At 43.3% G+C, this 16,357-nt stretch overlaps 1 protein-coding gene and 1 pseudogene across 2 annotated transcripts in view; both read left to right on the plus strand.

Moving 5' to 3' along the window:
- Nucleotides 1-1,534: 1,534 nt before the first annotated feature.
- LOC132379286 (U6atac minor spliceosomal RNA) lies at nt 1,535-1,641 on the plus strand (annotated as a pseudogene).
- Nucleotides 1,642-1,882: 241 nt separating this feature from the next.
- Nucleotides 1,883-16,357, plus strand: part of LOC132378764 (furin-like) — a 144,047-nt gene continuing 129,572 nt past the window's right edge. Inside the window, exon 1 of one of the 2 annotated variants that reach the window (XM_059945908.1) lies at nt 1,883-2,233. In XM_059945908.1, coding sequence (XP_059801891.1) covers nt 2,060-2,233 — 174 coding nt within the window. In that variant the 5' untranslated portion in view covers nt 1,883-2,059. The remainder of the gene's footprint in view (nt 2,234-16,357) is intronic. The other variant, XM_059945907.1, reaches the window with a different exon arrangement.

Below are 16,357 nucleotides of genomic sequence, written 5' to 3' on the forward strand. Positions count from 1 at the left end.
GGTGGTAATTACAGATACATTAGGAACTTTTAAGAGGCTTTTAGACAGGCACATGGATGAACACAGGATGGCCTTATGGGATGGGAGCGTTAAGTTGGACTAGGTTAAAAGGCCTGCACAACATTGTGGGCTGAAGGCACTGTGTTGTAATGATGTATGTTTTATGAATGTAGAGTGTGATGGGAGTTGTGGTCAGGGGATTGGGTAGATTGTCAGGGGTCAGGGACAGTAGGTTAGAGATGGGGGGTGAGGGTAGATTGTCAGGAGCCAGGGACAGTAGGTTAGAGATGGGGGGTGAAGGTGGATTGTCAGGGGTCAGGGACAGTAGGTTGGAGATTGGGGGGGGGGGTGAGGGTAGATTGTCAGGAGCCAGGGACAGTAGGTTAGAGATGGGGGGGGGGGTGAGGGTGGATTGTCAGGGGTCAGGGACAGAGGTTAGAGATGGGGGGGGTGAGGGTGGATTGTCAGGAGCCGGGGACAGTAGGTTAGAGATGGGGGGTGAGCGTAGATTGTCAGGGGTCAGGGACAGAGGTTAGAGATGGGGGGGGTGAGGGTGGATTGTCAGGAGCCGGGGACAGTAGGTTAGAGATGGGGGGTGAGCGTAGATTGTCAGGGGTCAGGGACAGTAGGTTAGAGATGGGAGGTGAGCGTAGATTGTCAGGGGTCAGGGACGGTAGGTTAGAGATGGGGGGCCGAGGGTAGATTTGTCAGGGGTCAGGGACAGTAGGTTAGAGATGGGGGGGCGAGGGTAGATTGTCAGGGGCCGGGAACAGTAGGTTAGAGATGGTGTGTGAGTGTGAGTGTGAGTGTGAGTGTGAGTGTGAGTGTGAGTGTGAGTGTGAGTGTGAGTGTGAGTGTGAGTGTGAGTGTGAGAGAGAAGGTGGACCAGTTTATGTTATCTGTCAGAAAGTGTGCTGCTCTGAGGTACCAGTAGAGGAGTGGGTGGTGGGAGAATCTCTACAGGTGAGTGTTTGGGAGGATGTCTCTCGCAGTTCTGTTGGAGAGTTGAAGCCCGTTTCCATAAACCATGACTGGAGTGGGCAGACACCCTGGTCCAGGGAGGGGTAGGACACTGGTGAAGGGGCTTGTCATGTCCATTCTGGGGCAGCTCATTCACCTTCAGTCCCCACCAGTCACTCGGCTCTCACCTGTGGCTCCAAGAGGCTGCTTGAATGGGACAGGTGGGCTAACCAGGTGAGGGCAGCTGGTGGGTTTCATACCCCAGTGAGTCCTGATGAAGAGTCTCAGCCTGAAATGTCGACTGCTCACTCCTTTCCATGGATGCTGCCTGGCCTGCTGAGCTCCTCCAGTATTTTGTGCGTGTTAGTTGGATTTCCAGCACCTGCAGATTTTCTCTTGTTTGTAGTTGGGCTCCATACTCCGGTGAGATAGGACCCTGCCTGAAGCAGCAATTGAAGGTCCGGGCGGATGGGATCCAACAGTCAGGAAGGCGGCTCTGCAACGCTTCCCAGAGAGCGAGGGGCCCAACAAGCCACCGCAGCCAGTTTGTGAGCCCACACCGGACTCGGAATCGGACTTATGTTAAAGGAGACAAAATAGCACCCCCCGCCCCGAGGCTTTACAACACACAAATGGTTAAGGCATTGCCGTCGAGTTGGAAGCATCTATCCATGTTTTTATTATATTTGTGAGGTGTTTTGCACCTTGAATCGCTCTACGATACGGTGGAATGATAATTAAGATTGAATGGTGTGAGAGTGGAGCTGCCCCAGTTCCATGGCTTTCACACTTTGAAAAACTCTCCCACACAGCGGACAACCTGGAGTGGGCGTGGTCGCCGCGGGCGGGACAGGGGCGTGGCCAGGGGCGGGCCGGCGCCGCCGACTCGCGCTGTGGGTGGCTGACGCGTTTCCGGCGACCCGCAGGGGGGCGGGGCGTCGGGTCGGCGGGGAGAGGGCGGTCGGAGCGGCGCCATGGGCAGCCGGCGCTGAGCTAGCGGGGTTGACGGCTTTCTTCCCCGGGTGGCTGAGTTGGCGAGCGAGGCCCGGAAGGAGAGCAAGCGAGCGAGGGGCTGCTGCGGAGTGAGGAGGTAGTGGCCATGGAACGGGGAGCCGGGGCCGCCCTGTGGTTCTGGGCGCTGCTGGTGGCGGGCACGGGGGTGGCGGGCGTCGTGTCGAGAGTTTACACCAACACCTGGGCCGTGCAGGTGGCGGGCGGCCCGCAGGAGGCGGAGAGGATCGCTCGGCAGCACGGCTTCATCTACTTGGGCCAGGTGAGTGGCCGCCGGGCCGGGCCGGGCCGGGCCGGGCGTGATTTGGTGGGGACGGTGGAATGGGGACGCTCTCTGCCGCCGCCGCCGCCTCCTCTCTCCGTACACTGCCGGGCAGCTGCACTCCACCGGGACGGTGGGCCTACGGCGACCTGCAGCCCCGGCTCTGAGCCGGAACCCGGCCGAACAGCCCTGACATCTGCACAGCTACGGACCCCCGACTTACCCCGTTGTCCCGTTCACGGCAGCACCGGCCGTAGTCACTCCTACTTGGGGCTCATCTGGGTAGAAGTTCTTTAAAAAGCAAAATGGAAGTGGGCATTATAAAACTAATCGGTAATTAACTTGTTTACAGAAAACTGACTCAAGTCATGAGTTATTTTAAATGGTCATTACTAATTCATCTCGTTTCTGGAAGTGCCTTTTATATTCGCAATGATTCCTTGTGGGAGATGTTTTATCGCTTCGTTCAATCTGCATCCCCCCCCCCCCATCCTGTAACACACAATTTAGGAAGGGGAGAAACTCTGATAAAATCATTTTGCCTATGAACCACCAGTGAGTAAGCGACTTGCGTAACAGGAGCAAACCCGCAGATGCTGGAAATCCAAGTGACACACGCACATAATTCTGGAGGAACTCAGCAGGACAGGCAGCATCTATGGATATGAATAAGCAGTCGACGTCAGGACAGTCCTGATGGAGGGTCTCGAACCGAAACGTGGACTGTTTACTCTTTTCCATATATGAGTTTCTCCAGCATTATGTGTGTGTGTCGCTGGCGTAACTAATGGTTGAATTTTTACATTCCAAGTCCTGGGGCCGTAATCTGCGTTCAAAATGGGGCTGCAAATTGCAATGTGGTTCTGCAATCTGGGCCGAAAAAAAGAGTTTGACTTTTATTTTCACCCACCTGTTCAAATTTGCTTTTAAACATTAAGGAATCAAATAATGATTGATGATCATAAATAATTATATATTATGTCCGTTGATTATGTACTTCCGTCTTGGATATACATTTGTTTGATTATAATATTTTGCTGACAAGGGTATAGTTTAAGGTATAGGAAGTTATTTTCTGAAGCGTCTTGCCTGAAAGCATCCACTGATGATCAGGGTGGGTCTCCACCTGAAACGTTCACAGTTCTTGCCCTCCCCTGAAGTGCCGAGCCTCCAGGCAGCTTGCTTGCTGCTGCCCAAATGACAATGTATCTTGACAGTTGTTTTAAGTGTTTTAGGAATAATACATTTCTCACATCAGTGCTGACAGTCCAATGTGGAGTTCGATCTATCCGATAAATGTACAAAAAGTTGCTCCATGAGTGAGACAACTGATTTTCCGGTTTTGTAGATGTGCTCAACACCACCCAGACACAATTTGATCACTACTGTTTCTTTGAGGTCAGCTTTATGTTGAAGTTGTAGATTTTTATTTTGCTGTGATTTTAAGAAAAAAAATCAAAGTTGCCCTAAAACCAGTGCCTAGCAGCTTTAATGCTTTAAGTAAAAGGATTAACTAAAATTTATCAAACACATTAATTAAAAGATACTTAAGAACATTGAAGCTTCTGAATTGTATTTTCTTTGAATGTATTTATTTTCACCATGTTATTTGGGGTGCTTCTGTAGCAATTTAGTAAAGGTGTAATATTTTATGGAGCTATTTATTTTTGATTAATGCACAGTGCTGGAGGAACTCAGCAGGTCAGGTAGCATCTATGGAGAGGAATAAAGAGTCAGTGTGTTGAGCAGAGACTCATTTTGATTTGTATGTTTCAAAGCCTTTCTGTAAGTAAGAAAGGATCAGCAGTTTTCTAAATAGGGATATTTAGTGTTGTCTGCCATCCATCAGCATGTCATAATTTTAGAAATTGAAACATTGTCATATTTGGCAACACAGTAATACTTGAGTGAGACAACTGGCTTTCTGCTTGTTCCACTCTGGAGCGTTTTATTGATGTCTGGTCGTAATCCTGATCACAGCCATCATGTTGAGGTCCAAGGGCATCTGTTATACCACAAGGATCTGTACAGTTTAGGGAGTTCACAAGTGGGCAGTCAGATGTTCTTCCCTCTGAGTTTCATTTTGTCAGATGTTGCATGTTGTCTGTGAGACAGAAAATGGGGGAGTGAATGAATGTAATAGTTTTAACATCAATAGCCAATATAGGAGGTTCAAATGATACACTGCAATAAGCCACATTCTCCTTTGAGCTGGGCTACTTAACTCTCCACCTCTGCTTGTTTAGCTAGTTATCAGTCAAAGGACCTGTTTGAAGCCAGCAGTCTGTAATAATGAGGTGGAGTGAGTCTGTCGCCGCAGTTTGTTTTTTGTTGGAAGTAGTGCAGCAACTCATGAAAGTTGAGAATGTATGTTTCTGGCAATATCAGTTTTGTTATGGATTGCTCTCAGTTCCAGAAAGTCTGCCTCTGACTTCCTAGATTCGGGGCTCTAAGGAGAGTGTTTCTGAATGTGTTCCACAACAGTGTCATTCTTTCTGAAATCTTCATTCGAGAAAATGTTTTGCAAATTCCAGAATTACAATTATTATTAATTAAGCTAATTACAGTTTAGTCATCTTTGAAACATGCATCTTAAGATGTATTTTATCATACTATTGAGTAGTTTCTACTTCCTTAAGTGGAGTATTTGTCATTTAGATCCTGATTTTCTAGATTCCCAGTCCACATTTGACTTTTTTCAAACAATATGCCAATCAGTCGGCTTTGCACAGTGGGACTGTTAAGAGGCCATTTTGCATTGGATGAATGTGTGGCTCTGCATTTTGATAAAGTCTACTTTACTGATCGCAAAATTTCAAATCCGATAAATTAGCTCCAGACGATGAGGTCCCATTTTGTGCTGACGTACTTGTATATGCATATAATGTGGAACTGCATTTCAAATCAATATGTAAATGATTTGTTTAGAGTTAGTCGCAATAAAATAGTAAAGTTTTTTTTACCTACTTCAGCAACAGAAAATATATCAGAATCAAGATTGTTGTTACTGACATGCTGTGAAATGTGCTTTGTGGCAGCAGTATATAAAACATTACTATAAATTACAATAAGAATATAAAAATAGTGCAAAAAGAGCAAAATAATTAGGTAATGTTCATGGGTTAATAGATGGGTTCAGATTCTTGATAGGTGACATTCATCCACGGAGTACAAAGCTTATTGTTTCTGATCCCATGGTCTCTTTACTGTCCAGTCCAGCTGACTTTTTCAACCATTCTGTGTACATGTCAAATTTTTGACATTTGCTTTGTTTTTGTAATGTAAAATTCTGATCATAGTCTGATTTCTTAGCATGTTGCTGGAAAAAGCTTGATATGTTTCACTGGCAATTCTTTAGTAAAAGTCCCTTATTTCATAAAGTGGAGGCAAGAAATGGAACCCTTGAACAATAGTTCAGTTTGTGACATTGAAGGGAAAAACGTCATACCGCGTCAATAAGAATGCTTGATAATTTCATCTGTATTTGTGTTAACAGCTTTCAGAATGTTCTGAATTGCATGTATTTGTCAAGCCCTGAAAGATTAAATTCCCTTGGATTAACTCTAGTGGAATATTTCTATTTTATTGGAAAAAATTAGAATCATTGAGCTTTTCCCTTTGCTTCAAACCTATGTTCCTTTGGACCGGGATACTGGATTAGATCATGCTTAATTTGACTTGTTCTGCACTTTGTGCATTCCCCGTTCCACTTAATCAACCTTCATAGCCTTGCAGCTCTAATCCCACTGAATGCCTCACTAACTGCCGTGTATTCCAGCAGTGATCAATTTGACTGCTCAGGACCACTATCTTAGATTGCCCTGATAACCTTTTGATTCCTTGCTTTACCATTTAAACTCTTTCTAAATGTGTGATCATAGATATTTAAAACAGTAGAAATAGATTTTAGTTTAAATTATTTAAATAAAAACTAATAAAGATTTAGCTTTATATCAAAAATATTAACACAGCATCCGTCATCAAAGACCCCACCATCCAGGCCATGCTATCATCTTGCTGCTGCTATCAGAAAGGAGGTACAGGAGCTTCGGAACTCTTACCGCTAGGGTCAAGAGCAGTTATTACCCTTCAGCTGCTGAACCAGGGTAGATAACTTCACTGAACTGATCCCACCACCCTGTGGACTCATTTTCAAGGACTTTACAACTCATGTCCTTGCGTTATTTATTATTTTTTTTTCTTTTTGTATTCGCATAATTTGCTTTTTGGCATCTTGGTTGTTTATCCGTTTTTGTGTGTAGTTTTTTTGATTATGCTGTGTTTCTTGGTGCCTACTATAAATGCCCACAAGAAAATTAATTCAGGGTTGTGTATGGTGACCATGTGTAGTTTCATAATAAAATTACTTTGAAAATATTAGTTGAGGGAGCAAATACTTCAATCTTTTTCTTCCAGCTGATCAACTCCACTCACGTGAATGAAGTTGTGCTAGGTGGCTTTTATGAGGCTACAAAGCAGGAATATTTGGTGATACTTGCAGGCTGCCCCCAGCACATCCTTGGGTTGTGTTGGTAATTAACACGAGCAACACATTTTACTGCATGTTAGAATCAGGTTTAATATCACCAGCAAATGTTGTGAAATATGTTGCTTTGTGGCAGCAGTATGTTGCAATCGTTTGTTCATTAGGTGCCATGTCTTATGACGTGGTCAGGTGTGAGCTATGGCCATGAATGTTCTTGGCATATTTCTCTACACAAGTGGTTTGCTGTTGCCTTCTGGGCAGTGTCTGTACAAGATGGGTGGCCCCTGCCATTATTAGTACTCTTTGGAGATTGTTTGACGTAAAGAGTTCACATATCCAGGAATTGTTATATGCACCAGCTGCTCATATGGCCATCCACCACCTTCACCCATGGCCCACGTGATCCTGATTGGAGGACTAATCTGGTGCTACACCTTGCCCAAGGGTGACCTGCAGCTTAGTGGAGGGAAGAAACACCTTAACCTGCTTTGATAGAATCGGATCTCCACCCCAGTGTAGATGTATTGCATCTACATTGCAATATACAATTTAAAAAATATATAAATTACAATAAGAAATAAGTCTGTCCTGAGCGTTATAGGCTCATTTGGCTGGTGTTTATGCTGGTTTCCGTGGCGTGAAGCGACTGACACAACAGGGCAGGGAGAGTTGTTGTTCCCTAGGGAATTGAGACCCTAATGATAAGTCTCTCCATTATCTTTGCCTGTAAACTGTTTGTTCATGTTGTCGCTCTGGAAATTGAGTTAGCCCGATCAGCTGTTTACTGTCAAATTGCAGACGTGCCCAAACCTAAAATGTTAGCATTGTTAGAGGTGTGTACACAGAATGGATCTTCTGTTAATTTTTGTAAACAATGTGTGGAAATACTTTTAAAACAGTAAAGGAACGTTCTATTGCCCAAATAACTGCAGATTCCATCTCACTTGCAGTAGATAGTAAGTGATCTGTTGATCTATGTAGCCGAGAGAAAGTACACATTTCCTTGTGTATCAGGAGAAAAAAACCTAACCTTAAATTTATTTAATATTTCCCAAACATTAGTGCATGGCTTTAGACCAATTTCAGGCTTCAGGATTTGGAGCTTTGGTCATTTCTGGGGTTTACTTCACATGATGCTTGGGTCTCCACTATTGATAGTTCTGATTACTCAACAGCAAATGTATTGTTACACAAGTATTTGTGTCGTCATTTCATTTTCTCATGTTTATTATCACTGACATGCTTGTTATTTCGTGGAAACAGTATAGAGTAGTACTTAAAAACCACTATGATTTATAATAAATTTATATTTAAATAGTGTAAAAAGGGAGCAAAAACTGAGGTAGTGTTCATGGGTTGGTTTATTGTCTGTTCAGAAATCTGATGTCCTGTCATTTAACAGATTAGTCCTTGATAATGCAGAACTGTCTATGCTGAAAGTATTTGTTTAGATTAATACCAGCTTTGTGGAGTAAACTTGAATCCAGAAACAGTCATGGACTAGGGTCCTGTCGTTCAGCCAAGGCTGACACCAATTTATCCAAGCATGTTTATGTAAACTTACTGCCCATTACGCTGCTAGCATTTAGAGCACCAGTGAAGTTTGTCTGTTCTTGGCCACTCAGATGTAGAAGGATTCTTCATTGCAGTTTCTCTAACAGTTTTGTTTTACCTGTCAGGGTTGTTAGCTTGGACTCCCCTTAGCCTGGCCTCTACTCTTTGACCCAGCACAAGGCCCTGACTGCAGCCAAATTTGCTCTGTGGGTCATTGGGGCACGCAAGCCTCCAAACCACGGCAAGGCTGTGGTCCATTTGGAGGATTTTTGTGTAAAATTTCCTTGCTGGAAATGAATTAGGTTTTAGAATCATAGACATAAGAAATTCTGCAGATGCTGGAAATCTAGAGCAACAAATAAAACTACTGGAGAAACTCAGCAGGTCAGGCAGCATCAATAGAAATGAATAAACAGTCAGTGTTTCAGGCCAAGACTCTTCGCCTGCTCTGCCTTTAAAACACCTGATTCCCATATATTGTGGTACCTTCCTCCTCCTTCCCTTTTCATTTCCCTACTCTGGCATCTTATTTCTTCTCTCCTGCTAATCATCTCCCCATGGATATTCCCTTTCTCCCACGATCCACTCTCCTCTCCTATGAGATTCCTCCTCCAGCTATTTGTCTTTTCCATTTATCACCCTTCCAGCTTCTTACTTCATCACTCTCCCCCACCCACCTGGCTTCACCTTTCACCTTCTAGTTTGTCCTCCTCCCCCTCCCTCCACCACCTTATTCTGCTTTATTCTTCCCCTTCCTTTGTAGTCCCTATGAAGGATCTCAGCCTGAAACGTTGACTGTTTATTCATTTTCATAGATGCTGCCTGATCTGCTGAGTTCTGTCAGCATTTTGTGTGTGTGTTCTTGTGAAACCCACTGTGCAAGTCTACATATCAAAATTTAATATATCAAACATCTATGCTTGAGGTGCGGAATTACAAAGATTCACAGCTCTCTGCAAACGCAGTTCACATCTCAGAGTGGGCAGTCGCCCTGAGGATACAACCTCAATTAAAAACATCATGCACACAAAAAATAATCTCTCACCATCTCAAGCATTTGGGCATTTCAGTGAAGCAGCTTCTTTTCAATAATTTCTAGTTTTCCTGACTTTGCCTCATCTCCTTATCTCAAGAATCAGTCTTGTGAATCCGTTACTCTGCCTGTTAGTAATCTTCTTGGTGATGGGTGAACAATGTGAACAAGGCCTCTTGGTGTGGCCTCACCAATGCGACCTCTGCATTGACAGGAAACTTCCTTATTCTGAATTCCATACATACAAACATAGAAAATCTACAGCACAATACAGGTCCTTCGGCCCACAAAGTTGTGCTGAACGTGTCCCTAGCTTAGAAATTACTAGGCTTACCTATAGCCCTCTATTTTTCTAAGCTCCATGTACCTACTCCAAAAGTCTCTTAAAAGACCCTATCATATCCACCTCCACCACCATTTGCCAGCAGCCCATTCCACGCACTCACCACTCTCTGAGTAAAAAACTTACCCCTGACATCTCTGTTCCTACTCCCCAGCACCTTAAACCTGTGTCCTCTTGTGGCAACCATTTCAGCCCTGGGAAAAAGCCTCTGACTATCCACATGATCAATGCCTCTCATCATCTTATACACCTCTATCAGTTCACCTCTCATCCTCCATCGCTCCAGGGAGAAAAGGCCGAGTTCACTCAACCTATTCTAACAAGGAATGCTCTCCAATCCAAGCAACACCCTTGTAAATCTCCTCTGCACTCTTTCTATGGATTTCACATCCTTCCTGTAGTGAGGCGACCAGAACTGAGCACAGTACTCCAAGTGGGGTCTGACCAGGGTCCTATATAGCTGCAACATTACCTCTCAGCTCCTAAATTCAATTCCACGATTGATGAAGGCCAATACACCATACACCTTCTTAACCACAGAGTCAACCTGCATAGCTGGTTTGAGTGCTATGGGCTCGGACCCCAAGATCCCTCTGATCCTCCACACTGCCAAAAGCCTTACCATTAATACTATATTCTGGCATCATATTTGACCTACCAAAATGATACTACTTCACAGTTATCTGGGTTGAACTCCATCTGCCACTTCACAGCCTAGTTTTGCATTCTATCAATGTCCGGCTGTAACCTCTGTCAGCCCTCCACACTATTCACAACACCTCCAACCTTTGTGTCATCAGCAAATTCACTAACCCATCCCTCCACTTCCTCATCCAGGTCATTTATAAAAATCACAAAGAGTAAGGGAACCAGAACAGATGCCTGAGGCACTCCGCTGGTGACCAACCTATATGCAGAATATGACCATGTCATTGTTCAGTTTGCTTTCCTTGTTGCTAAGTATACCTGGTAGTTAACTTGCTGCAATTCCTACACACCCATTTCTCTGCACAACATTCACCAGTTGGTAATTGTTAAAGATTGTTTTCAAATGTGAATAACCTCATCTGCTGTAACCTTGCTCATTATAAGCCTCTTCAGACTATTGAGCTTGTATTTTGTTCTCCCATTAGCTTTGCATCCTGAGTATTCTCAGTCACTGACAGCTTGTAATGGCTGAGACCAAAGGATAGATAGTTGCAGCACGGCTAACAGTCTACTGATCTGGCAAATAGCAGTTTATTCCTTTTACCTCATGCACATCAATGCCAAATTAGCCAGTAAACAAATTATATTTATTTTTAAAGTATGTATATATCATATACTACCTTGAGATTCATTTTCTTGCAGGCATTGACAAAAAATAAAGAAATGCAATAGAATTTATGAAAAGTTACACATAAGTAAAGACTGACAAACTTATCCAATTATAAATATTTAACTTGAGTTTGAGTTTTAGGGTGGTTTAGATTGTGTAGGAAGACCGGGGGCGGGGGAGGGGGGGGTGTGGGGACACGACAAAACTTGGTGAATTGAGAAAAGATATAAATATTTATTTTATTTGCTCAGTACCCACCCTACAGAAGTCCGGATTCTTGTTCACATTTCTAGATTAAACAAAAAGCCAGTGCTCATTTCCTGTAACTTCAGGAGTGGTTCCCAATTAAAAACAATAGCCACTTACCAGGAAGGAGATGTAGTGAGCCTGAAACGTTTGGCTTCTAATGTGCTTTGTCACACAGTGATAGAGCTGAAAGTAGTCCTCACTGAAAAGTTTTTTGCTGCACTTCTGAAAAAAATCTGTCTCTTAGGTTTAAAAATATTTAATGGTATCAAGTACTCCAAACTAACTTGGAAAGTCATATTAATGTATTGGAAAACAAAACCTGCAAATGTTGGGATTTGTCCCACAGAAGGTTCAATGGGGCACAAGAACTGGAGAAGTAAGAAAGAGGTTTGAGTTGCAGAGAGAGAAGGGTGGAAGGAGCAATGGGAATTTCTCAGGGAAAATGCAGACCCATGGTTGTCAAGGTAATACAATTGCTTTTAGTGGTGTATTGGTGGGGATTTAGCAGTCAGGATGAAAAACAATGTTATGAGTTGTGGAACTATTGGGAACATGAAAGAAGAGAATACCAGGAATGCTGTGAAGATCTGTGGAGGGAGGAAACTTAGGGCAGCATGATAGTGGTTAATATAGTACCAGCTGTGAGATCTGGTTCAGTTTCCACTGCTGTGTATAAGGAGTTTGTACGTTCTCCCAGTGACTACATAGATTTTCGCGGATGCTCTGATTCCCCCCCCCTCCCACATTCCAAAGACATGGGTTGAGCTTCTTTGAAACATTATATGAGGAAAAGAGAGATTGGAGTGAGTGTGTGATGGTAAATTAGTGTGACTGGAAGTATTGCGAGCACTGGTGGACAAGTGCAAATGAACTGCTCTTGGAAGTACTGTTTATGCATGGATAGTGAGCAGAGATGGTTGCATGGGATTGCACCCTGAACTGATGCAAGAGCAAAGCAGTGTATTTCAGAGGAATTAAATCTGTTCAGAATGCTAGGAGGCAAGGGGGTATCTGCTGGTGGATAGTTGAAGGTGTGCCACGGTAGCGTAGGTGGGTTGCTGGAAGGGCCTTTTCTGCTCTGTACCTCTAAATAAATGCAGTGTAAACTACAGAGGTAGATTCACTGAAGGCAGATTCTGGTGGAGTGGAAGGTGAGGGTGAAGAAGTCTGACCAAACCTGATAAAGGAGAAAGGAAAAGTAAAAATCTCACTGAAGCACTTGTTATCAAAATGTGCTACAGGCAAGGTAGAACTTCAAGGATGAAATGGAGTCCTCACAGGAAGGTTGTCAGTGTGACTGGAAACTGTGGACATAACATTGGGCACTAACCTGCTGGTTTGAACAGAAAAGCCCAGAAAGGGAAGAGTCAGGTGTGAGCCACAAGGAATTGAGGGGAAGATGTAGATTTACAGCATGTCATGGAGTTGTATCAGGTCAGACAGCTTCTATGGAGACCAGGGTTTCCTGACCTGGGGTCTACAGACCCCTTGCTTAATGGTAATGATTCATGGCTTAAGAAAACTTGGGAACCCCTGATGGAAAGGAATACTGCCCTGATGAAAGGGCTTAGCCTGTGAGACATTAACTGATTATTCTTTTTCATTGATGCTGCCTGACGTGCTGAGTTCCTTCACCTTTCTGTGAGTTTTACTCTGGGTTCCAGCATCAGCAGAGTCTCTGGAGTATGTGTGTCATGGCCCCATGCAAGTTGCCATAGCCACACCTTTGGTTTGGAAAATGTGGAGTTGAAGAGGTTGAGTGATATGCAATTGAGTTTGGCCAGGTGAATAGAGGTGATAGGAGGGGCCTCAGACATGCTGGTGTGTGATGCCATACGGAGTGTTTGATGTCCTTGGTGGAAATGAGATGCGGATAAGAAAGTGGAAGCTCAACGATGGACGACATCAGATGTCATATATCTGTGTAGATGGGGGTGGGGGGGAAGGAACAGAACTTAGTATGGAAAAGCCTACAAAAAGTAGTGGATACAGCCCAGTCCATTACTGGTAAACCCATTGAGCTCATTGACATGGAGTACTTTTGCAAGAAAGCAGCACCCTTTATGAAGGAACCCCACCATCCAGGCTATGCTCTCTTCTCACTGCTGCCATCAGGATCGTCAAGACCACCAGGTTCAGGAACAGTTACTATCCTTCAACCATCAGGCTCTTGAGCCAGTGGGGATAACTTCACTCACTCCTTCGCTGAACTGTTCCCACAACCTATCGACTCACTTTCAAGGATTCCTCATCTCATGTTCTCAGTATTATTATTATTATTATTATTATTATTATTATCATCATCATCATCATTATTTAGTTTGTTTTTACTTTTTAGATTTGCAAAGTCTGTTGTCTTTGGTACTTGGGTTGTTTGTCCATCTTGTGCAGTTTCTCATTTATTTTTGCGTTTCTTTGTATTTACTGTAAATGCCCACAAGAAAATGAATCTCAGGGTATTGAGATATTTCTGTACTTTGATAATCAAATTTACATGAACTTCAAAAAGTTAATTGCAACAAGAGCTGGCTGAAACAATCATATATAATACATTCTGGATGTCTTGCAACTGAAATGGTACCTTTTAAGTTTTGATGTATTATCTTTAAAAGTACCTCCTAGTGCACACTTGTTAGAATTTACTAATTGCTGGTGTAACTTTGCAACAAAAGGTTTTTCGATAGTACTTTATATTTTGACAATATTTCTGTTTAATAGTATCAATTTCCTGGGCTGATATAGCATATTGATATCTGTAAACCACAGCTTGTTTTGTTTGAGCTTATTTTGCTTTTACGTTCTCATTGTGAATGAGTCTTGGCAGGGTGGAGTGTAGACAGCATGTTTCCTTGTGGAAGAATTCAGAATGAAGCCATTGTTTAAAGATGCTTAACACAAGATGAAGCATATTTTCTTGTTGATAACCACTGAGGTTTTGGAACTTGTTTTCAGCAAATAGTGGGAACAGAGTTTGAATCTTTTTTCAGGTGGTTTGATTCCTTACGAAAAGCTCCTGCATGTACACTCAGTGGCCACTTTATTAGGACACCTGCTTGTTAGTTCCGACATCTAATCAAGTGAATCCTTGCGATTCAGTGCATAAAAGAATACAGATATGGTCAGTGGTTCAGTTATTGTTCAGATCAAACATCAGTATGGGAAAGAAATCATCTAAATGACTTTGACCATGCAGTGATTGTTGGTACAGAAGTGGAACCCAGTGTGGTCTTTTATTGCTATAGATGGCGATGGGTTGAACATCTCAAACTGCTTATCTTGGTATTTTCATGTGTGATAGTCTTTAGTGTTTACAGAGAATGCTGCTTTAAAAAAAAACCCCAAAACACACAGTGAGTAGTAGTTCTGTTGGCAAAAACACCTTGTTAATGAGCGAGGTCAGAGGAGAATGACCAGACTGTTTTAAGCTGACAGGAAGTCAGCGGTAACTTAAATAACCATAACTTAAATAACTTAAATCTGTGGTGTGCAGAAGAGCATCTCTGAATGCACAACACATTGAATCTTGAGGTGGATGGGGTACAGCAGCAGAAGACCACACCGGGTTCTACTTCTGTACCTAATAAATTGGTCTCTAAGTGTAGGTTCTGTGGTCATGAAATAGTGGAACAGATTTGATGTGCCAAATGAGTAACCTTACACTTCAAATACCCCAACCAGCTTCAGGCATCACAGCTAGATTGCAAACTGCCTAAATCAATTGTTAAGGATAAGGTTATGGAGTAATTGGTGACACAGGATGAGATGCAGAAGGGAATGAGGAAAAAGAGGGGAGCAGAGGCTTGTTAAAAGAGGGGACTCAATAGTCAGATGAACAGATGGGAGATTCTGTTGGCGCAAATGGGAGACCTGGATGGTATGTTGCCTCCCAAGTGCCAGGGTCAATGATGTCTTGGATTGCGTCCACGGCATTTTGAAGAGGGAGGGAGAGCAGCCAGATGTCCTGATACATATTGATACCAATGACATAGGAAGGAAAAGCAAAGAGGTCCTGCAGAGATAATTTAGAGAGCCAGGCAGAAAGCTGAGAAGCAGGACTTCCTAATTTCTGGATTGCTGCCTGTGCCATGCACCAGTGAAGGTAGAAACAGGATGATTTGGCAGATAAATGCGTGGCTGAGAAGCTGCTGCAGGGGGCTTCAAATTCTTGGATCATTGGGATTTCTTCTGGAGCGGCAGGACTGGTACAAAAGGAACAGGGTTGCACCCGAAGCCGGTGGTGGGGGGACCAATATTCTTGCGGGCATGTTGGGGAGGGTTTAAACTAATTTAGCAGGGCAGTGGGAAGTAGAGTGAAGGAACTCAGAATAGAACGGGTGGTAAAAAAGCAAAGATACTGTGCAGTCAGACTGTCAGGAAGGGCAGGCAGTTAAGAGACAAAATTGCAGCCAGCATTAGGGATGCAGTATCAAAAAGAGTAGCAAATACAGTACTCAAAGTGCAAGAAATAAGGTGAATGATCTTGTTGCACTATTATAGATTGTCAGGTATGATGTTATGGCTGAAAGATGGATGTAGCTGGGAACTGAATGTCTAAGCTTACGTGTTGTTTCGGAGGGATAGGAAGGTAGGCAGAGGGGTTGGCGTGACTCTGCTGGTAAAGAATGGCATCAAATTAGTAGAAGGATATGACATAGGATCGAAAGATGTTGAATCCTTGTGGGTTGAGTTAAGAAACTGCAAGGGTAAAAGGACCCTGTTGGCAGTTATATACTGGCCTCCAAATAGTAGCTAGGATGTAGACCACAGATTACAACGGGAAATAGAAAAGGTATGTTAAAAGGGCAATGTTTTAGTCATGAGAGATTTTAACATGCAGGTTGATTGGGGAAAATCAGATTGGTATTGGATCTTGAGAGTGAATTTGTTGAATGCCTGTGAGATGATGTTTTAGAGCAGTTTGTTGTTGAGCCTACTAGGGGTCAGCTAAACTGGATCGGGTGTTATGTAATAAACCAGAGGTGATTAGGGAGTTTAAAGTAAAAGAATCCTTAGGAGGCAGTGATCACAATATGATCGAGTTCAACTTTAAATTTGATAGGGAGAAAGTAAAGACTGACGTAGCAGTATTTCAGTGGAGTAGAAGAAATTACAGTGGTATGAGAGAGGGGTTATTCAAAGTA

Source organism: Hypanus sabinus, chromosome 21 (assembly GCF_030144855.1).
Source record: "Hypanus sabinus isolate sHypSab1 chromosome 21, sHypSab1.hap1, whole genome shotgun sequence".
NCBI lineage: Eukaryota > Metazoa > Chordata > Chondrichthyes > Myliobatiformes > Dasyatidae > Hypanus > Hypanus sabinus.